This window comes from Sinohyriopsis cumingii, chromosome 17, assembly GCF_028554795.1.
Source record: "Sinohyriopsis cumingii isolate HCF-2022 chromosome 17, ASM2855479v2, whole genome shotgun sequence".
NCBI classification, from domain to species: domain Eukaryota; kingdom Metazoa; phylum Mollusca; class Bivalvia; order Unionida; family Unionidae; genus Sinohyriopsis; species Sinohyriopsis cumingii.
In genome coordinates, this window is record NC_142977.1 from 1,969,798 (window position 1) to 1,994,963 (window position 25,166).

A 25,166-nucleotide genomic window follows, 5' to 3' on the forward strand; every position below is an offset into this window, starting at 1 on the left:
CCTTGTCCGTAAAGTGACCCACGATTTTTCGCCATGTTAAATCCCCTTGTCCGTAATCTAACCCACGATTTTTCCCCATGTTAAATTTCCATTGTCCGTAATCTAACCCAGGGGGGGTCTGTAATGCTAATTCCCATTGTCCGTAAAGTGCCCCCCTTAACTACTCATATTCGACAACTTAAAGCAAACGGTCAACCTCTATACCACAAGCCTGCCCCTGTGGGTTGCACAATGAAACCAAAACCATTTACCACGCACATAAACCAGAACATTTCATACACGATAGTACATTTTATTAGTATTGAAGACGTGTTGTGCTGCTAGTTTCAAGCGGTTCTTTATGCATGTCATTTACGAAATCAGCTCTTTCCCAGAGCCGTTCATACTGACCTGGAATGTATCATTCCAAGACAAAGAGGCTAATTTTGGTCACCTTGTCTAGGCGCCCTCTGCATATATCTTGCACACGATCATCACCTCTCCAAAGTTAATCTCGCTTTCCCAGAGTGCTTCATTTAGCGTTTACGTAAAAATTGCTTTCTCAAGCCATTAGGTCGAGTTTTTATATAATTTTAATGTTGAAAGCTTTAGATACTAATATGGTACTCAGTCATGTATGCAAACTATTTTAGATGGCGATGAGTCTCAACTAATCAACCTTTCATTTAGAAATCCAAGGATTATGTCACTGAGTTTCATTTAATATTCCTATTATTTCAAGTCTATATGAAGATTAGATTTCGCTGTTTGCTTGTTAGTGACGCAAAATTCCTATGGAAATGAATTTTTTTAATCAGTTTTTCGAATACTGAGCGAGTGAATTTGTTAATAATGTTTGTGAGAGTTTTATACCGATCTCGTGACACCTCACTGACAGTAGTAATAAATGTGGTCCTTCTGTGATGCCGTTTCTTGTATCGTTTAATGCACTATCAATGGAAATTATCCAGCAATGAGAAAATGGAAGATGGGATAGTTGGCATTTTCATTAATTAGCCAATGATATTTGTTTTATTTTCTGTGATAGGGTACAGACCACTCCAAATTTTAACTATTTTCAATTTGACTAGTGGCCCCTTTTTGAGACTGGCCATCTACTATTCTTTTCAGCGCCATGCCTCCAATGTCACAAAATTGATTTCCTTAAACTGCTCAGGCGCAAATTGCAATCATCGTAATAATCAAAGGGTAGCTTTACCCTGCACAAATAGGCCGCATCTCTAGTTGTGTCACGAAGATCGATGTGGAACTTCTTCCTGGGAGCAGTATAAATGGGATATAACAACTACCACTCAGCAGTTTCAGCACTTCAGAAACCTTCGCAAGCGCAAAACGTTTGTTTGGTAAGGTTCCAAATATCGCTTTTCATCGGCTTGCTTGAAAGAAAGGTCAATAGGGTTAAAAGGAATGAGGTCGATATTACAGGAACATCTTGTAGATAGAGCAGGATTTCTTTCAAAATATACATGAAACCAGAATTATGACTTCCATTTTTACAATGAATATAGAAATAAACAACTTTGCATTGAAAATAATAAAAGGTGAATCGTGAAATAGATTCGACAAGTACATTCGACATCTTACGTGCACTTCATCTATATTTTAGATTTATTTGTATCGTTAATTGTTTGATAGGTACCGATTTATAGATATATTACGGTATTATGCATCATAATTTGACATTTACATCACATATATATGAAATTATTAAATCCTTTTCTTCGATACTGTTGAGAAGAGTGGAGAATTGAAAAGATGGCGGACAGAAATTTCAAAACATGTGATGGGACATGATAAATATATTCTAGTCTACAAATTTCTTCGGCCAAGGAAATGTATGGGTATTGAATGTAATGCCAGCGTGTATTGTAAAGGTATTTACTCCTCCAAACAAAAATGTAAGAGGATAATTCCAGGGAAAAGTAAGTTATAGAGTTAGTGCATTGCATGACATCATGAGGGTTCATAAAACGTCGACTTGTCACCATAGTGCCTCAGGAACAAATATATTTCCCGTAATCAAGTGCAGCCTACAGTAGAACTAAGAAAATACATACTTTCCTAAAATATGATGTTGTATTCAACCAATCAGAACTCGCTTCTGTTTGATCCCTAACAAAATCCACCCATGCTCCAAAATCACCTAGTTTAGCTAATGCTAAACACTTCTGTACAGGATCTATTTCCCAGGATGCATATCTGCACAGTTAACAGTCCCAGGAACTTAGTCGAATACATACAACCTATCGTAAACGTAATTTCAACCGCTGCATACAACAGCACCATTGGAAATGGTAACTGGGTCTTGTCAATTAATCACTAAAACAATTCCTATTACATTCATGTTTATTTGAGAAAAGCATTGCATCAAGCCAATTTCTTAAGTTGTGTATTCTCTACATTTGCATTAATTATATGTGAATATATTGGAACAAAACGATAAAGTCTTTAAAGATAACATGCAGCTGCACAGGCACAGGCACTTTTTTCTGTCAGTAAATGAACATTAACCTATTCATAACACTTGATCCCCTTCTAAGAACATTGGGATGCACTCTTGCTCTCTGAAATCTTATCCCCTGCTGCTTTTAAGCTAATTTTAAAATAATAAGCATCACAGTTGTAAATAAGGCAAACACGTCATCATCAGCTTTTGTTTCTTTTAAAAAAACTTTACATATATATATATATATATATATATATATATATATATATATATATATATATATATATAATACAAAAATAGTACACGGATGGAAAAAGGTTCATAAAGTTGATGAAAACAAAATAATAATTTCAATCCTGACCCGAGCCTTCTTAAAATTAAACTACGTCCTAAATTTCATTTAGAGATATGATGACCGTCAATTACTACAAAACGGTGATAAAGACCGTCATATGGAAGAGAATCGCCAAGCATGCTTCCAAAATGGACAGTACTTATTCATTTGGTATAAAAGAAATAAATTAGTTTGTGGCAACATTTACACCTATGTTTTCAGTAGAATACATTAGTCTTTAAAGTAACATTACTACAGCGTATAAGTAACACGTTGAATTTTCTATCCTTCCAAAACTTCTAATAGTTTTGCGTTAAACTTTAATGATTGCTTGACACATTTCTTTGTGTTGATACAGAATCCTTTGGCATTTGTATTCTATGTATTAACCAAATTAAGTAAATTTACAGCTTTCCAAGTGCTTCCAAAAGGCTCTCCAGTTTACCCTTTGGTTCGTACTTCCTGAAAAATATAATACGCTATTGGTAATCCTTTGTGACAAGCATATAATGACAAATTAGGTACTTAATAAGCAATAACAAAATTAAGAAAGTAATAGGAAGTGTAATACATAAAGAAACCTTCCAGCTTGAAAAAGGGGCAAATCGTGTCATCCTTTGTGAAACTTCTGAGTTTATAAATGCTCGCAGGGGGTAAGGAATGGTCATGCGACTTTTCATGAAACATCATATGGTCACATAAGAAATCAAGACGACAATCAGCTTTGGGATTTATTAAACACTTCACCCAAAATAAGTGAATCTCACATTCTTATAAACGTTTATTTTGACTACACCCGGCATTTAGGTCTTTTAAAGCATTTCAAGTATCTGCTGTCATATTCCTCGTTATATTTTATTTCGTTTCATTTTTTTGTCTGAGAAAAGACCTCGATACATAATCCTTTTGTATGTAATAATGGATTAGTTTTCCTTTAAAAATATCTTGCAAAAATGATGATCACGCTTTTTAATTTGGAGAGAGCAATAATCCACACATTATGTAAAAAAATCAGTTTGCAGCGCATTTTAATCAGAAGCGATCCACACGACATTGATAGCATTACAGTTTATATTTTATGCCTTAAACATCACAAACTGCATTCTACTCGTCGACCAAGCGATAGCTACTTTAATTCGTTATTCATATACCTTTGTCTCTTTCTCTGTCTGTCTGTCTCTCTGTCTGTCTGTCTCTGTCTCTCTCTCTCTCTCTCTCTCTCTCTCTCTATATATATATATATATATATATATATAAAACCACCACAATACCATGACCGCTAGCATGCATGATGAATTAGCCTAACGAATATAGGACATTAACGTTTTAATTGTACTGATTCTGGATGAAAATTTTCTCACGTAACCTTCAGAAAATACTATTAAGTCACAGCAAGCAAACGTTACAATTGGATGAAATTTTTTTATTTTATATTGCAGAAAAATTCAAGCGTCAGAATCCAGAGAGTGAGAACTCAAGTGCATGAAAAGCGCAAAAGTGGTAATTGACCAATCGACAAACCTTCCACAAAAACCAAGTCGACCGATGTTGTCGATTCCTTGATATGCACTTTGCCCCTGACAACCAGATCATTCTAACGTACTGAACATGGCAACAAATCATACTGTTGATTTGTAAGAAGGATCGATAGGAAGGTGTCGTCTCGTTTAATATGAACTATGATTAGTTTTATAATATATGAGCAAACTCAAATTTAGTAACTGTCGTAGGCATGAAATACTTAAATTGTTTGAAACGTCGATCACTTATGATGAGAAAAGTTATTGACATACTCCCTATAACACATGTGCTGAGGAAAGATTATGATGCTGCATTTTCTTTTACCGAATTAACATTATCATAGAATGTGTATGACTTTTAAATCGTTTTGTGATCCACTACATTTAAACTATATATAATAATATTAATAAAGGTGCATGCATTTCTTTAAACTTAAGTGATAGTTTAATAATAATAATAATAATAATAATAATAACAGTAATAATAATAATAACAATAATAAAGGAAAAGCATTAAGGAAATTACCCAGCTTCATACCAGTCAATGCACATAATAGGTGTTATGTTTAAGACAAAATGACATAGACATAGATTTAGATGAATTATGTCCTGTACCAAAATGATGTGTCTTACTGCTTGTAAGTTCTAATTAACTTTTTAATTACAAGTAAATATATAAGGATGTCCTCGATTTTATTACCTCTGTTTGTTGTAAAATTTAAATGGGTGATGGAAGGGATGGAAAATAGACATGTAAAAGACAGGGCAGTATTATTATATTATCAACTGTCCACAAAAAGTCAAGGTTTGGTTGTATTCGTTTCGTAAGGTAAATAACTGCTATTTTAAAATGGTCATAGGTCTGATTGTACAGAGTCAGTATCAACGCTGCTTAAAATATGAAATCTGCTAATACAAACTCTCACAAAGAATTCCATCTGAACCTCCAATGGACAACAAACCGTATATTATGCAAGAGGCAGTACGAAATGATGCGGACAACAAGTGTATACAGCAGTGAAGGTATCGACACGCTAGCACTTTTGGACTGGCATCGACCATACTAAAGAGAAACTAAAATGCATTGCCAATAATGGATTATACACAATTCTTGATGTTGGTGTTCACTGATCAAACTTAAATATGAAAAGCAATTTCTTTTTATGGCTTTTAATCAATCCTCTACAATTAAAAAAGAAGAAATGAATTTTGAGAATGCTCTTACACAAATCTAGTGCTAGTCACGGTAACTGTTTAGCAGACTTTGGTGTTTGTTTACATGGTGAATTGGTATAATTTCATGAATGCGCTTCGATATTATGGTTTTGCTAGGCAATGCTTGCTCGCACCATTTAGACTTGTGTTTTATAGAATGCACGGTAAAAATATTGACAAACAAAAATTGTATCATACTTAAACTCGATTTTGGCCGTTTCCAACAAAATTTTCGACGAAGCGTATTCGACTTTTTCAAACCCTTTGTCGTCAAGGTAGACAACCTCTTTGATTCCAGACTGGATTATGAATTTTGAGCACTCGTTGCATGGGAACAGTGTGGTGTATATAGTACATCCTTGTATATCAACGCTCATCTTGTTGATGATGGCGTTCATTTCTGCATGGCAAACTAAAGAAAGAGAAGTACGAAACAGCTTTAACGAATATGTTGTGTTTTCTAGTGTGAATTTTTCCTGATTTAAAGCATATCATATACAGATAACGGTTTGGTTAGAAAAAAGAAATCAGGTCATCGGACTCAAAGCAGGGACCGAATGAAGAAATGGTGTGAATGGTGCGAGAGTTGGTTTCGTGTTATGACTCAGATGAACACGTTACGATCAGATTTTTCCAAGAACTTTTGGATAATAAATTAAGCTAATCCATACATATACTTATTTCCTTCATTGCTTGCTTCAATTGGTGACGTGTCCATAGATCAGTGATATAATCGAAATCAATATATTTTAACTCTAATAATACGTCCACGAAAATTGTATGGCAGTATCGTGAAAATGCGCGTGTTACAAATCTCATACGATCTTAATAGGTACAGCAGGTATAACAAGTATAATAATTCTAGAAAACTTTGCAAACTGGGGGAAAAGGAAATTCATTTCAAATTTAGGATTCCCTTGATAAGAATTGGAAACACTAAAATTTTGATTTATAAATATGTTATAATCTTTTTATGTTTAATGAAGAGTTTTAAATTATAATCAAATTGATACATTAGAAGTGTATGTATATTTATGTGTGTGTGTGTGTTCTGTAGTTGTAGAAGTAGTTGTTGTATCCCTAAATCAAAGGTTCCTACATCGTCTAATCTGACAAATAGCGGACCAGGTTACGTGTTGATGTAGCATCTATTTTGACAATCGCTGCCGTACATTTTGTTCTCATAACAACTAATTAGATCACAAGTAGCCGAGGTTCATCATCCACAGGTCCAATGTGGCCTGGTATTTTTATTATTACAACAACTATTTTGAATGTAAATAACCCGGGCTTTCTAGTAAAGATTTGAAGGTCAGAGACACATAGGTATGTTTGCATAATAACTGTCTGAACTTAAGTTGTTCAGGTTTATATTGATGTAGCTGCTAATTTGAGGACCAGTGGCATAAGCTAAAGGTTAAATATCAAGTGGCCCAGAACACGCCAAGGTTTAAATGTCTCCATGCCTTGTAACATTGTGTGAAAACTGAGAAAAGGATTAGGATGGGGAAGCGTTAATGTGTGTGTGTGTGTGTGTGTGTGTGAGAGAGAGAGAGAGAGAGAGAGAGAGAGAGAGACTTACCATACAATCTTTTAGGTTCATTATCCCATGAAAACTTTGTATCGTTCTTCTTTAAGCCCCCAGCGCCATCGGGCATTCCGTTATACCCAATTCCGACTATGCGTCTCTTTTCATTTACGATGCATGCTCCAACCTAGGGAGAAGATATTGTTGTATCATATCGTATCATATCGTATCATATCAGATTATATCCAGAACTCGCGGCGTCATATCATCCTATCGATTGTTTTAAAGCTAGCTAAAACTATTCGAAGTACAGACCTGTGTCTTGGGATCCTTGCTCCTCTGGGCTGAGATAAGAGCCACTCCCATGAAGTATTGCTCCCAATCAATATAGTTTTCACGCATCTTCCCTTCGGCTATATCAGATCAAAAGATTTAAGAAAACAACGATGAGTATCATATAACATATGCCAGCTATTTATCTCTCATTCATCAGTATTAAGAGCGCCCTAATACACTTTTCTCAAATAAAAACCTTTTGTCATCATTAACGACATTTGTAATACTATTTTTCTTTCATTTTAAGATTATGTTTATTCTTCTTTCTGTTTCTTGCAAAATGACGATAACTTTCAATATGTTGCAGTTATTGTTGTGTTCATACCTTTACCAGTTCTCAGATTCAATAAGAAAACAGAAGTTTATCAACCAGAGCCACAAAAATCTCTTGAGTCCAGTGGTGTTGTTCAAATAGAACTCTTTAGCAACGGTTTTATGTTACGTATGATTAAAGAAATGATAAGTTATATAAATCAATGAATCAGGGTTCAAGACATAAAACAAGTGTATTTTAAATGCTTAATATATATATATATATATATATATATATATATATATATATATATATATATAATATGACATTATGGTCTTAAACTAACAGAAAAGACAAGAAACCAACAGGTTTTGTAAAATTCAACAGGTATTTTATTTTCATGATTATTCAAGGTGATTATTTGAAAAAAGAACTTAATTAAATGCAATTTAAATCCAAGAAGGTGCAAACGGTTCAAACGAATAAAATTCTAATTAAATTCCAGTGGTATTCCATAAGAAGATGAAATGCTAAAGGTATTAATGTGCCTGTAATCTCGAATGAACTAATTTACAAGTGGTCTGAATTATGATGATGTGCAAACAGTTTTTAGCAGGCAAAGATGACCATGCTGGAATTCACTATAACTCCAGTATGATATCTCTGTCCAAGAGTATTATTGTGCACTTTATAATTCCAGAACATGATACTTATACTAAATATTTGTAGCCGAAACCAAAATACAATACAAATGGTTCTGCCACTGAGATTATGACAAGAATGAGTCGTTTATCAATCAGCAAGATTGTAAACAAAACAAAGACACAAACAAAGAGCTAGATTTTAGGTTCAAAGTTCATTTCTAAAAAGTTCTAACTTGTAAACAAATAAAATCTGTCACTAAACTTATAATACAGAATTTGGAAAACAACAGCTTACTTTATGGGGCATTTATGTGTATGTGCATATATATATATATATATATATATATATATATATATATATATATATATATATATATATATATATATATATATAGAGAGAGAGAGAGAGAGAGAGAGAGAGAGAGAGAGAGAGAGAGATTAAAAATACAAGGGCTTTTAATGTGTTGGTGTAAATCAATTTGATATACCATCCCTACTGGTTAGTTGACTCGCTTGGCGCTCATCATTAAGAGGTTAGTGTTGGGACTGGTCGGCCTGGTGTCAGGATAACGTGACTGGGTGGGACATCATGCTACATGTCTGCGGCATGATGCCCCAGTGCTAGATATCACTTTAAACTGTCACAATGCATACATCGTAGCGATATGACTGAAAAAGTAATAAAGCTCCGTTAAAAATCCAAATTACACACACACAGCAGCAGAGGGGGGAACAGACCAACTTTATTTGTAAATCCAAAGGCTCCCACGAAATAATTTTTCGTAGAAACTTTTATTTCCAATTCCAAAGGCTGCTACGGGTGGCTATTTTCGATCGGACAGACTACACATGACCATGCGTGTATCATAAAAACATAGGTGCGCAGACAAATTTGTTTTTTAAAATATTTGATCAAGACCGATCTGTAATTTTTTTGTCATTATAAATTGAAATTATTAGTATATTAAATACTCATGGATGTTGGAGAATCATATACTACCAGATTAGCACGAGAACGACAAGAAGCATTAAAACAGTATCTTCCGCTGAGAGATTCTGTTAAACAAAAAATGCGAGTAATTGATGATGCAAAACGTGGATTTAGAGAATTATCAACTCAGTTATTTGAACCAGTAACTGAAACTACCGAAAAAGTCTTACTGGGAGATGTTAAAGATCCTGAAGTAAGAAAACGTGGTATTCGTCCGGTGTTAAAACAAATTGAAGAACAAACTCGACCTCAACCTGTACCTGCACCTGCAACTGCGCATGGGCTAGCGGTTAAACTTAAACCTAAAATTAAGTTTAAACCTAAGGCTGGACTTAAACCTAAATCTGGTAAACCTCAAACTGAGGCCGAAGAAGAATTTGAAGATATAGAGGAACAAACCATTGTTAAAATTTCTGGAATCGAAAAATTTACCGATGATGCTATTAATGAAATAAGATCACTTAAAATAAACCAACTATTTTCATCAGCGAAAAAAACATCTTAAACCTGAATATGCCGATAAACCAGTTAAATTTGAAGAATGGGAGCGATGGATGCTTTATGTGTACTATGGTATCGATCGTATTTAAAAAAATGATCCAAGATATGTTGAATTTACTAAATATGTAGATTATTATGGAACATTACAAAAGACTAGTCCTTTTGCATTACCAAAACCATTATCACCACTTGCACCTGCAAAACCACCACCTCCACCTGTGCAAGTTCAACGAAAACAAATACTACCTCAGCAACAATCTCTTGAGAAAAAAGGTTTACTTACTTCACATTTATTTACCGATGATACTCTTAATACTTTTAAAGATGAAGATGAATTAATTAATATTGCTGCGTATGGATATGAAAAAAAAGATGAGTATGTAAAGAAAGAACATTCTAATAAATTAAGACCTAATAATTGGGTTTCTTCATTATATTTTGCTTCTAAAAATATACCATATAATAAAGATGATCCCGAATATAAAGAATTTACGAAAAAGGTGCGTGAAATAAGAAAACAATCAGAACAGCAACAACGATCTTCCCAAGAAGAATTTCAGGATGCACCGGATAAACCCCAAGAAGAATCTTATGATTTATTAAGAGATATTTTTCGAGAACCACCTGGTGCTACCGGCAGCGGTTATAATTCTATTTGTCCTGATAGTGTTGTTAACGACGTATCTCGGTTAGAGGTTCTTATCGGAGGAAAACGAGCCGGAAATAACTCACGTGAAATAACCAACGAGGCAGCAAATATTTGTCAACGATTATTTCGCGGTGGCATCGTAGATGTTCACGTTTATAGAAATTTTATCTCGGAAATCATCGACGATTACAGCGACTAGTTGTTAAATAAATAACTAATTAAATAAAATGATCGTTCACAAGCATCATCGTAAACCTGTGCAAGTTCGAGTAGTAAATGCCAGGTTGCCCATGTATAGATATACTCATGGAAGTGGACTTGGTGAAGTTGCTACAGGTTTTGTTACGAGAGTAGCTCCTAAAGCTGGAGATTTTCTAAAACTATTGGTCATGAAAGCCATGGGAGTTGTTCGTGATAAGGTTGTTTCTACTGTTGGTGATTTTGCTGGTAAAAATTTGGTACCATCAAAGATAGATTAATGAATTTAGTAGGTAAAGGAAAAAAAACAATCGCAGCTCCCGTTAAATTACCTAGCGCCGCGGTAATGCCTAGCGACGTTAGGAAGATAATAAACGGTGCAGCAAATCAAAAACTAATAGAATTAGTAAATCAAGAAGCTGATAAATTAGTAAATCAAGAAGCTGATAAATTAGTAAATCAAGAAGCTGATAAATTAGTAAATCAAAAAATAAATTATAAACCCAAACGTATGATAAATACCAGCGATATATCAGGAAGTGGTCTTCGTTTTAGAAGATGATCTTTATAATAAAATGTTTGCGAGGATATCTAATGAGGCATTTAACATGGATGAGCAAGTAACCAAAGACGATTCTGTTCGTGATTATCAATATTATTCTTATGACGCAAAAATACCAAATTAATCTGGGCGAATTGAACTTCAGGTTCATGATACAAGTAGATATTTTTGCCATGTGAGGCTTTTATTGAGGTTGAGGGAGAACTTACAACAGCTACCGTTACTCCTGCAGGATTAACTCCATATGGGATAAATATTAAGGTTGGATTTGTCAACAACGGTATTAGGCTTTGTTTAAAAGTGCCGCATACATGATTGATGGTAGGGAAATTGAAATAATTCACGATAACGTCGATATTGCTACGACAATTATAGGTCTAGCTAGATACTCAGACGACTTTACCAGATCGGCTGGCCCAAGTATGATGTTTACTAAGGATAACAATGATAAGGCTGATCATACACAATTTACCATAAAACGACCAAGAAATCATGCTGATAACGCTGATGCCGACGTCGAGGATATAATTATTAATACTAATCCAAATTGTAATCTAGGATTTGCCACACGTAAAAAAATGTTATTAGGTGATCGTAGGAGATTTTCATGTGCAATTCCATTATCTCATATATTTGGATTTTGTAGAAATTTTAAAAAGGTAATTTTTGGAGCTAAACATACTGTTGTTCTTTATATAAAAGGCGATAGTAATGATGCTATTTGGAGAGAAGATACTGCTGGCGTTGTTAATGGTGCAGTAACATTATCTAAACTTTCATTGTGGATGCCGGTGATGACTCCATCAATTGTTGAGGAAAATAAATTGCTTTCTTTTATGAACCAAGGCGGTAAATCAGTAATGTCGTGGTTGAAAACGAGCACAGATAGCACGCTTTTTAATGTACAAAGTAATTTTACCTGGCATATATCATCACAACAAGGTGTTTCCGCGGTAAGGCATGTATTTATTGCCTTTCAAAAAGCCGATAAAATAACAGGAGATAACCAGGTAGAAAGTCACATGATATTTGATAATATTGAAGCTAGCGAAGTATCGTTAAGAATAAACGGGCATCAGGAGCCTTCCGAGGATCTATTATTAAATTTTACCGATGATGGTGTTTCGGCGGCTCGTGCATATCATCGATTATTAAATTTTATGGGGCGAGATCAAAATATTGACACCGGATTACAAATATCACAGTTAGATTTTATAAGTATATATCCGATCTATTATTTTTCACTAGAACACCTTGATTTAATGAGACAATCCGTCGTTGATATACATTTTAGAGCCACAGTACATAATCCAGGTGGAACCAATTACAGGGCATTTGCTGTAATGCTTAGCGATAAAACTATGATTATTGAAGGTATTGGTGGTCGAATGAGAGTTATTGACGCGCCGGTAGAAAAAATGTGATCTAAATTTAAATCAACCTGATAACTTTAAAATGTCATACGATCACGTTAGTGTCACTTTGACTCCAGGTCAGATAAAAAAACTTCAATCAAACATAACAAAAACCTGCTGGGTAAAATTAACGTTAAAAAATAAATGCTCAGATTCAAGGTGGACCAAATAAATTAGCGTTAACTAAAATTCAGCATTAACATTTTACCAAAGCTAAATTTGCGAATATTGGCGTCCACGTTGATCTTAGTCCGGGTGCCATCAAAGACATAGTTCAAGTTGGTGGATTTTTCCCGCTTCTCGCTGCTATTCCAGCATTAATTGCTGCAGCTGCGTCAGCCTTAGCAAAAGCGGCCGCATTAGGTGCCGCTAGTGCAGCTGGTGGAATAGCACTAAAGAAAGTAGTAGGAGGGAAATATGGTAAAAAAAAAAAAGGACGCGGTTTGAGATTGCCAGGAACATATCTGGGAAAAGGCCTGAGATTACCAGGAACATATCTACGACACGGTCGCGGCCTAAGGTTGCCAGCAACATACCTATGACACCAATGTCAAATTTAGATTTATCTAACGAAGTAAAAAATAAAAAAATAAAATTCTTTATAGGCGTATTCATGCGAGATCAATTACCGGCCAAACCAAACCGTAACGAGACGGGCATAATAAATCTTGATGACAATACCGGTCCAGGAACACACTGGGTTGCTTACGCGATAAATCCAAGCGAAGTTATTTATTTTGACTCGTACGGGTTAGCGCCGCCAAAAGAATTTCTTGATTACGCAAAAAAATTAAATATTCCAATTTGGTATTTAACATTACCAACGCAGACTCTAACTGATCCACCGATATGTGACGCTGAAACAATTAATGTTCTTGATGCAATATCAAAATCAGTTAAACCATATCACAAAGTCGTTCTTGATTATACGTCTGATAAATTAAATCAATCTCGATTAAATAATGGTTGACATTTATGGAAGATCTATAACAAGAGTAAAAAAAGGTGTTGACGTTGATTTATCTAAATATGCAACAAAAGATGACCTTAATAATTTATTAGCGATATCAGGAATAGATCCTGACGAAGTTGTTATTTTTCAGGATCAACACGGAAAGTTACAAACAAGTAACGTCAAATTAACTGATATAATCCAGCGAACCGAGTACAGCACTCACGTAGGTGATTTTACTGGTTTACAAGAAACTGTTAAAAAATTTAATGAAAAAACCGCCGAAATAAATAAAAAAAATAATGAAGCGGATAAAGAAATAGCAGAAATTAGCCTAAAAACCACCGAGGTGGATAGAAAAATGAATGAAATTAACCTAAAAATCGCTGGCGTCAGGGAAAGTATTTATCTGTTTGAGGGTATTGGAAGACAGTTTCCAGAAATTATCGGTAAAGCTAATTTTATTAATATTCCACAATCAATAACGCCACAACAAGTCATCAATATAACATTTACAATCGCGTCTGGATCAGCGACGTGGACACCAGAAAATAATAGTTTCAAATACACAGCCCGATTACTGGCGTGTATCAGTTATATATTTTTTCCTCGGTGAGATTCAGAATAATCACTAAAAAATATAAATGGCGACACTCCGCAGATAGATTTCTTGGATTTTTAAATCTTTTGCTAAATAAAGACGTCGAAGAAACGTTCGAGCTGGAACCACCTGAGCGAGCGACAACAGCGTCGACAGATTTTTGGTGGTGCGTTGAATTTATCGCTGAGTCACCTCAATTATTTAATTAGCAAGATAATAATGACCGCGTCCGATTACCGATATAATCAAGCGAGCGCATGGCAAGATTAGCTAAAACTTGTCATAAATGCGTACCAAGCAAAGATAAAGAAGTATCAACGTCGATTAGTTGTCATTGACGTAGTTGTTTATTCGGTATCGGCGGCAGTTGCCGGCGCTGGAATAGTATTATCCGCGGTTACAATGATGGCGCCGGTCGCTGTCACCATCGCAATTTGTACAACTACGACGCTCGCAGGCGTCCTTAACATTATTGCAAAAAAAATATCTTCATGTACGAACGAGAAATTATCCTCGTATGTAAATAAACTACACACGGCAACGGCGGCGTATTCGAAATTATTATCGTTGTTGTCAGAAAGTCTCAACGACGGGAATATATCTGATTTTGAATTCTCGTCGATGATAAAAATTTATGATCAAGCCGATATTAAAGTTACAGATATTAATAATGTCGGAGCTACACCAGATTGTAACGAACACAACGCCGTCAAGGACAACAATGATCTCGGCGAGCTCGACTAAGCCAGAATTTAGTATTAATTTTCCAACACCAATTTTCGTCGACAAAATCGCGTTATCACAATTGCGAGTCTATTATAGTTGGCCCAATATCAGATCTAAATCATTTGGTAGTTCATTATCAAATAATTCATTCGTTTTCGCTGATAAAAATCGCGCAGATGGCACTCCCGATTGGACCGTCGTTGGTTTACCAACTGGCAGTTATCAGATCGAACAGATCAATAGCGGATTATTACTTAGAATAAAAAATATAAACGGAGAAGAACCTGGAATAAAAATATCTGCACATGAACCAACGTTAACTTCGATCATCGAAGTAACCAAGCCGTACGTTGTTGATATTTACCAATCCATTATTAGAACAGTTTTAGGTTGGCCTATAACTGCACCACCAATACCACTGGCGCCACCAGAACCTAAAAAATCTGACTATATCACCGACAAGCAATTTTATCATGAAATTATTCCGAGTTATAAAGAAAAATTAGATAAAATTAAAACTTATAATACAGCTGAATTTTTTGTTATTAGTAAAAATGATTTATCGTGGAATTTTCATACCGATCGTCAGGTTTTAGAAACGTTAACATCGCATGGAGGGTACCAACGATGGTCTAAGGAAAAAATATCTATCTTTCTAAGTAATATTATTATATTTTTCAAGGAGATTAATGAAAAACATCAGGAACAACTACGGCTGCTACGACAGTATTTTCAAGAGTGTATATTTAACGTATCAAGCTCGTGTAGCGAAATAATCAAACACGTAGAAATATTAAATCAGTTAACGTCCGACATGAAAAATTTTAACCAAATATTAATTCAGGCAATTATTGATGAAAAAACAGGCAATAAACAAGCATTTTTAACTTTATACGGGTTGACCGAGGCGACGTTGCCAGATTATAAATTTTCCAATAATAACGCACCTGAATTAAGAAAATCTGTCACTGACACCATTGATGAATTATTTTCTCAATTACACGCCGCATGGAGAAAATCATTACCACGCGCATATATACTTAGGCATGATAATGATCCATCTGGACAAGGACGACATATTTCACCAGACGTCGTAAATATAGCGGACGTCGTCGCGGTTAATCTTCACGCGGACGTCATCGATGGCAGCTACAGCGCAAACGTGTCAGTGTCAGATCAGGTTCAACAAGGATTTATTCTTTATTCGTTTTCACCAACAACCCCTCCCGGATCTTTGATTGTGCAAGAACCGATCAATCCAATCTATCTACGGTGGCATAATCGATTATTATCAAGAATTAATTTTAGATTAACCAACCAAGACGGAAATTTACTTGATATGCGCGGCGAAATATTAAATATTAATTTATTAGTGAAATCTTGAGATGTGTCTACCTTGCCACGGTAAAAAAAAGACAGAAAAAATAGATAAAAAACAATAAAAATTAGCAAAAAATATATTTTTTTAAATTCTCAGTGGAAATTTGTGTAATTTTCACAGAATAATCTAGAATTTATTGTTTTTGAGGGGGTATTTACAGTCAAAGTTAGGAAATTTGTACATTTTTACAGAATAATCTAAAATTTATAGAATTTATTGTTTTTGAGGGGGTATTTACCAGTCAAAGTTAGGAAATTTGTACATTTTCAGTAAAAAAACCCAAATATTTTCAGTAAAATAATAAACAATTTTAGGAAAAAAAAATATTTTCAGTAAAATAATAAATAAATTTTTAGAATTTGTAAAATTCTTAATTTTTAATTTACCATTTTTCTTAGTTGTCTCGCTCGGTATTAATCACTTTTCTTGATTCGTACTCGTCAGATAACTCTGATCTAATCTTCTCGACGGCGGTAGATAACGCGACAAAATCCTTAATTTGTGTCTCGTTGACAGATGCCAACGACTGATACATCGCTGCTTGAATTTTCTTTATAAATTTATTTTCGGCCGGTAGAACGTACCTACCTTCGTGTTTGTTCTGCGCGAGTGTATCAAAGTCGGAGACGATTTTATCGGTATCTAACTCGGAAGATAATTTTATTTTTTTGTTTTTCAATTCTTCGATGGCGTCAATGACATTATTGATATTTTCTTCATTTCATTATAGTAATAATTATATTTCTAAATATTTTATTTTTTAAAATTAAAAATGTAACTTTTTTTTATTCATCCATGTAGGAAAATTTGATCCACGATTCAGATTTGTATGAAAACGTTGATTTATATATATTTTCCGCAACAAATCTTACTGATGCTGTATTAATGCCAAAATGTTCTGCAGCAGATTTCATTGATGGAAAATGTTCCTTCTCGCCGGTTTCTACATTTACTGATTTTACTGCCTTAGATACTCTGTGCCCACCAACATTACCAGATTTTAAATTTTCACTTTGTGTAAACGCTCTCAGATTAGATAACTTATTATTTAATTTATCTCCGTCAACGTGGTCAATTACAAATTTATCTTTTATTGGTCCGTTAAAACATTCAAAGATAAATCTGTGAATATAACACGTTTTATTTTCAGTATGGGCATTAAATGTCAGATAACCAGTATTACCAACTTTACCAACTTGATTTTTTGTTTTACAATGTCTGACAACACCATCGCATGATGCTTCGTATTTATCAATGGTTGGATGTCCTATGAATTTTGAATTCATATACCAATTATTATTTGTCTAAATCATTGTTTGTTTGAAAATCTATTAAGATAATCTTCTTCGCATTTAATGGCATTATCGCTGTCAATAGTTTTTTTTGTCATGTCTCTTTATTTCCTGATGCGGTTTTCCACCACATTTTATGCATAATCGTGTTTTTCCTCGAACACTAACGTGGCATTTTATGCATCTTTTAGGTCCATAGTTACCACCACGAACAGCTTGCATGTGTTCGCCGCAATATTCGTTTCTGCATGATTTATCGCAGCAAGTCAACGAACCGACCAATATCCATTTGCAATGGTTCATTATTATTTAAATATTTGTTTAAAATATAATATGAAATTATTTGATATTGATGAGGCCGAATACAATATACCTGATGCTGGTCGAGCCAAGAAGGAGTTTTTTGACGATGGAGCGGTTCATACTTGGTCAACTTGGAAAACTCCTTCCATCGATAATACCATGACCGACGAACGAGCCCAAAAAAAATAATTGATTTTATTCGAACTTACCATAAAAATGAACAATTTATATTTGGAATAAAATTTATCGCTCAAATGGACAACGGCGTTTGGGTTATTCGTGATAAACGTGACCCCGTAATCGGAGGAAAGAAAAATGTTATTCTGTCCGCAGGTAGCCGGCCTGGATTATTAACTGGCATAGATAAACCGTATAATGCTAGATCTTACCCGGTAAGTGCAGTTGTTTATGAAATTTATCGATTAAATAACAAACCAGATATTGTATAGCTGAGCGAGTGATGGAACATTTAAAAAATACGAAAAGTGGATCAGGTTTAACCGCGCTAAGGTTAACAAAGATAAATACTTGGGCGCGGTCGGTCGTTAACGGCGCATCAATAAATGATGTTGCTGCGTTATCGGGTAAATTAAAATTACCGATGGTAGTAAAAACATTATCGGGAAAAATTCTTTATGATTCCCCGTATAAATCCAGAGGAGCATCTATAGAAATTATTGATCATAATTCGCATGCCTGAACATCAGCGGTAACAATTTTTCCACGAGATCGTACTGTTAAATTTTATTCCGTAGAGAATTCTACGGCAGAGAATTCTACGGAGATGTTTAAATTTATTCACAAAATAAGTAAATCTGATCCAGTCTCGGTGTGGTTATTTCGCAGTGAAGATGAATATGATCAGTTTGTGAGACCTAACGGTGGCGTTTATAGAAATAGATCGTTACATGATTCAGTGAGTGAATTAGCAGATAAATATTCGACAAATTCTGAACAATTATTAGTTAATTGTTTTACTGTTCCTTCTGTTGCTGCTCATGCTGCTAGAGAGAAAAATCTTTGGAAACCAACTAGAAATGAATTTCTCAAAGATGTCCAACACAGTTGTATCGAATATGGTCATGGCGGATTATGGAATACCAAATATGATCGCGATAATATGATATCTGTTGACATGGCCGCGTGTTATCCTGGAAGTTTTCTAGGATTAGGTGCGTGTGCTAAATATTTTGCTCAGTTTGGGCATCCTTGCAGCGAGATGACTAGGGTGTCAATAAATGGTCCTTTGCCGGATTTTCCTTTAACTAAATTTGCCCGCGTTATATCATTTGAATTTGCTGAAAATTTACATAAACATTTTACAAATCAACGATGGGTTCATACGGCACTACTTCGATATATGCTAGATTCGTCCATGTTAACGTCGTTGATAATCAGTGAAGCAATTATTTCATATAAAAAACAAACTAACGTCTGGTTGCCAACTGACCTTGACGAAAAAACCGCTAAAGATTTAGGTAGAAAAATTATTGGTAAATTTACTCAAGGTGGCGCTTATGATCACCAACGACATCATTGTAGATTAATCATGGACGATGCCGAATTAGATTTTATAATTGCCGATACAACATCGAGGGGTATATTTTGTAACCGAGAAAATATTAACGTTGATGGAGTAAAATTAGGCACCGTTATTGGTTATCTTGATGGAGAATCACCGCAATACACTCATTTAAGATCATCTATGCTCGCATATGTAAGTATAAATCTACTTTCAATGATAAATAAATTTTCTGATACCGCAGTCAGAGTAGCTACTGATTCGTTTTACATCGACGAAAAACACTCGTCGTTGTTAGAAAATCTGGTTGGTGACGGTGCGTAGGGCACTTGGAGAATAAAAGATGAAGATATTCTTGGTTATTGTGAATCCGCCGACGTCGCAGATAGTGACGAATATCATCGTAGTAAAGTACTAGAAATTTCATTAGCGCCATCCGTGCATGATCCGATTTCGCGGCATAAATTCGTGTACATAAATGGACCTGATGGTTCAGGAAAAACTACTAGAGTAATATAATTATTTAAAAATTCAGATTTAGTTGTGTTAACGCCAACTCATAGATTAGCAAAAGAGATGAAGCAACGTGGCGTTAAATCTTGTACTTATCACAGTTATTTCAAATACAGCGGCGGCACTTGGACGTCCTCGAGGATGGGTGAAAAATATATAAATAAAACTATAATTATTGATGAAGTTTGCACAATAAATCTAATAACGTTAAAACTATTCCTTGAGTGGTTATCGTTGGAAAGCACCGCCGTGATAATGTGCGGCGATCATGGTCAACCAAATCCAATTGATGGTGAATCACCACATGGATGGCTAAAAAATTTTGTTGATTATTACGAAGAGGTTAATACCGATTATAGATCTTGTGATGAATCACTAACCGAGTTTAAAAAATTAATTCGATTACAATCAAATAAAATCCAATGCGACGTAATGAGAAAGGTAATCAACGAAACATCTATGAAAGATTTCTTAGATTCATGGAGACCTGATCACGTCGTAGTTGCAAGTAGAAAAATAGTTCGTGATGATCTTCAGCGACAATTATTTAATCTACGACGTGAAAAATTTCCATTATTGCCAGTGCCGTTATGTTATCGACCGGCAGATACTCGACGACAAAATATCGACGTTGATATACCGGAAGGAGAAAAAAGAAATCTAGTATTAAATGACATCATCGCCGTTGATATTAATTTCGTCGAAGAGGCGTTAAATGCAGAAAAATCTCCTTGGAAATTAGGTTACGCTATGACGATTCATTCGTCGCAAGGACTAACTATAGATACAACTGTTTGGATCGTCGACGATCGCATAGAATGGTCAATTTTAGTTTATTTAGCCGTATCTAGAGTTAGAAAATTATCTCAACTTCGACGAATTAGTTATCTAAGTGATTTAGGTGGTATCTGAGTATCAGCGGGAATTATTTGTAATTCTTCGAGAGTAAATACACGTTGAGGAGCTAACGAATCAAGAATATAAATTGCCGGTCTTCCTGTTGACCTTGTTACGGTGGATATTTTATGTGATGTAACGCTCCAGATGGGATCAGTTGCTCTTTTTCTGCCACCATCAGCCTCGCAGGGTTTATATAAATACCTAACAGTGATACTACCCAATACCGGCCTAGTTGAAAATCTCGCCTAATTATCGGCATATTTGTTTTTGTGATTGCTATTGCTGGCTTCATTTTTATTGTTCGTGTTATTTCGCTATTTATTGCATCAATTACATCAGGTAATCTCGTTACCCATTCCTGAGATCGCTCATCGGAGATAAATTCTCTCGCATATTGATATCCAAATAATCAGTCAAGTTATGTTTTATTAAATCGCTCAACAATTGCTTGATCTCGGTGAATTCCAGTGTGCCCGCGCCGTATATTTGTATTATTTTTTTTTCATCAGCGACGAAACAGCACCAAGAAATTCTCTACCTGGGTCAACTTGAAGAAGATTTGGCCAAGTCAGAGGTCCTTGTTCATAAATTCTGTTAAATGCGTTTGCGATCTCGGTAGCTGTTTTAGTTGTTAGCGGCTCTGCTTCCTTGTATCTGCTAGCGATGTCAACAACCGTTAATACATATTTGTAAGTTTTGCCGTTAACGATATCATGAGGCAAAAACATAATATCGGCCTGATGAACCTCGTTAGGTACACTAACGTCAAAGTGTGCGTGTTCAATTCGTTTAGGCGGAGGAAGATAAATTTGCCAAACGGCCTGCTTTGATAACCACGCCGCCGCCACGGGATTTTTTACTTTAGCTGCTTTTGCAAGTTTGCTAATTGCTGATTTTCCCCTCCAAAATCTCCGCGGAGAATAATAAATTGCATCCATGTTATTTATTACCAGCGCCGAACACTAATTTACCTTTCATTGAACCTTTGACTAACCAAGTAGCTAATTTTTCTTTGAAAGATTTATCAGGAATAGAATCTAGCGCGTGAATTAAATTTACATCAGCAAGATGCCTTTGTTGTAAATCTCCACTTTGATAAGCGATATCATGAATAAGGCACGCATCATCGATGACATTTACCGGATCTTCGCCTGGTTTTGGATCATCATAGCCGTTAAGTCTAATATCTAATCGAGTACCAGGACCGCAATAATTATATCCAGGTAGATGTTTTTCTCCGGGATATTTTGCCCATGGAAGACCCGGTAGTTTTCCTAGCGCTGATGCAATATCACCGCCGCGTTTTTTTAAAACAAATCTAAATTTTTTTGTTCCACATTTCGCACACACACCCGTCATTGCTGGTTTATTACTGCGCGCAACAACCTCAGTTAGTCCTATCGTTGGAGTACGCGATCAACATTTTACACAATATAGATCCATGATAATTATATCATGAATGTAATTGATTTTTCAGCAACAAAAAAAACGTAAGCAAGTTAAGCATCACGCAGCATTACCAAATTCCATTAGAATGATAATAATAGGGCCATCAGGATCAGGTAAAACTCAGTTATTGTTAAATTTGATAATGAGATGGTTAAAATGGGGCAAAATGTATCTAGTTGCACCATCTGTTGACGATCAGCAATGTTATCAGGTACTAAAAGATTTTAACGAAAACGCGTCCGAGATTACCGATAACGTTATTGAATTTATCACCGATATCAATGAGCCACCATCTGTGGAAGATCTTGAAGGAGAAATCAATAATTTAGTCGTATACGATGACGTGATGTTAGATAAACAAGCAAATCCGGCTAGAATATTCTCTCGCGGTAGACATAAAAACACAGACGTTATTTATGTAACTCAGCGATATACACAGATTCCCAAAGTTATCAGGGATAATTGTAACATTCTGGCGGTATTTAACGGCGTTGACACGCACACGCTAAGGAATATTCATCAAACCTGGTGTAACGGTGACATGGACATTGTTAAGTTTAAAAATTTATTTAGTCGCGCTCAGTTAACTCCGCATGGATTTATAACGATAAATTTACATGATCCACGATCACGGTATCGAATCGGTCTTGATCAAATATTTTAAAAAACAAATTTGTCTGCGCACCTATGTTTTTATGATACACGCATGGTCATGTGTAGTCTGTCAGATCGAAAATAGCCACCCGTAGCAGCCTTTGGAATTGGAAATAAAAGTTTCTACGAAAAATTATTTCGTGGGAACCTTTGGATTTACAAATAAAGTTGGTCTGTTCCCCCACCCCCCGTTGCTCACACACATACACACACACATGCTACTGGCTATGTCAAACTGTGATCCGCCAATGGCGCCATAATACGTATTAATATACATTCTTGCAGAAATCTTGCGTGTGAGAGAATACGAATTTGGATAAACCTTGAAATCGAACTAACACCAAGTAATCTACATTAATATGGTTCGCCGCACCGGTATGGTGCACTTTCCTCGGGATTTATCTAGAGTATTTATATAATAAACAATGCAAAGTTGCAATACCTGTGGACAATATACGGTAAATTTCTGGGTTATTTCGAACACATACTGTAATGTATTTAATGCTTTATTGTTGTTCTTGTTTTTGTTGTCCCTTAAACCTAGTATAATGTTTTATAAATCAATTATTATTAATTAAATATGAAAATGACTAAGGGCGCAACTCTCTCTCTCTCTCTCTCCACTTTGGTCATTTGACTTAAACTTTTACCATCATTCATAGGTCGAGAGACATCGTCGCATAACACAGGCCAAAATCATGGATTTTCGTCCGTACCTTGCTAAGGGGTCCCAATATCAAGATCAAAGAAGAGGGGAAAGAGATTGAGATTGTGTGCGTTAAGGGAGATAGGCATTTTTGTTATTGTTAATACCTCTGTTTATCTGTTGGTCGATTAATCTGCTTACCTGTCATTCCAATGCATTTAGAGAAAACGAGCGGGAGGCCTTTGATTTTGTGAACAAATAATCGATTTTCAGAACATTATTATAGGTTTCAAAAACAACAACAACTATAAAGCATTAAATACATTGCAGTAAGTGTGCCTCGTTGCTAAGAAATTTACCGTATAGTGTCGATTGCAACTTTGTATCATTAATCATATGAACAATGTAGATAAATCCCAAAGAAAGGGTACACATACCATTAGGACGAACCAAGTTCTTTCAGTTATTTGGTGCAAGTTCAATTCAAGCCCAATTATATTTTTTCTCTCTTACTCCAGGTTTCTGCGTATTTTTTCCCTTACGCACGGGAGGGGAGGGGTTGGACAAAGCAGAGGATTAGTGTTAAATTCATTTAGAACACGGGGATTATTAGTTCATTTTATCGTTCTTTTCGTTCGTCACTAATGATTAATGAGTGGAAATTTATCATTGAATTCATCAATTCATCATTGATCTATAAATTCGATATCATACAGTTGCAACAATGTTAATATATTCGTATTAATGCGCCATGGGTGGATCCCAATTTGATATACCAATATTATTTTTATATCAAGTTGCTTTATACCTATAACTATTTGTACATGGTAACAGTCACAACATACAATATATTTCATAAATATATTGGGTGTTTATCAATGTATATTCGCTGATCAAGCATGAAGTATTATTCGTAATGTATAAAAAAAGTTTTTGATTCTTGCCAACTAAGGTTGTCGAATATTTCACATTCTTTTTCTTTTCTTTCTTTCTGTTTTTTTCTTTCAATTCTCTTTCTTCATAATTCTGTTAGCCAGTACTTTTGTTCACATTCTTTACGTTATACGTTGTTTCATCCATTCTTTCTTTTCTTCTTTCTAACTTTCTTGTTTGTATTCTTTACAATTAATGCAGAAACTACGAGCACACCTCTTTAAAAGTTTTTTGCATAACTGAGATATTTGTTTTTCAAAATTTGAATCCCTCTGTTTATATTAATAATTTGTCATGTAATATATTAAATTCAGTTTTACCCGTGTAAAACTGTTAACAAACACAGACTTTCAGTCCTCAAATGTGTGGGTCTCCGATTACAATACTGATGGAGAAACGTGTCAATATTAGCAGAGGTGTATAATCTCGTGACATAATAATTACAGATCCTCAAACAGCGTGCTTTGTTTGAGTCAAGTGAACTACCTTTCGAAAAGGACTAGACAAGTGTATGTTTATAAAACTCCTGCAAAGGCGACAATTCTCAACCAAGCGTATGATGCACATGTCTCCAGTTCACCAGTATATTATGTACATCAGACTCTTTCCTAAAGCATTTACCAATGAATTTTATATTATTTCATTTATGGTGCATTTCATATTCATTAATTTGCATTTTTTTTTAACCTAACAATCCTTAAA

At 35.0% G+C, this 25,166-nt stretch overlaps 1 protein-coding gene across 2 annotated transcripts in view; it reads right to left on the reverse strand.

Annotated features, from left to right (window-relative positions):
* Positions 1–2,328: 2,328 nt before the first annotated feature.
* Positions 2,329–25,166, reverse strand: part of LOC149777647 (deoxycytidylate deaminase-like) — a 30,625-nt gene continuing 7,787 nt past the window's right edge. Inside the window, exons 2-6 of one of the 2 annotated variants that reach the window (XM_089938220.1) lie at positions 8,765–8,945; positions 7,359–7,456; positions 7,098–7,230; positions 5,714–5,927; positions 2,329–3,242 (exon numbers count right to left, since the gene is read on the reverse strand). In XM_089938220.1, coding sequence (XP_089794346.1) covers positions 3,185–3,242; positions 5,714–5,927; positions 7,098–7,230; positions 7,359–7,445 — 492 coding nt within the window. In that variant the 5' untranslated portion in view covers positions 7,446–7,456; positions 8,765–8,945 and the 3' untranslated portion in view covers positions 2,329–3,184. The remainder of the gene's footprint in view (positions 3,243–5,713; positions 5,928–7,097; positions 7,231–7,358; positions 7,457–8,764; positions 8,946–25,166) is intronic. The other variant, XM_089938219.1, reaches the window with a different exon arrangement.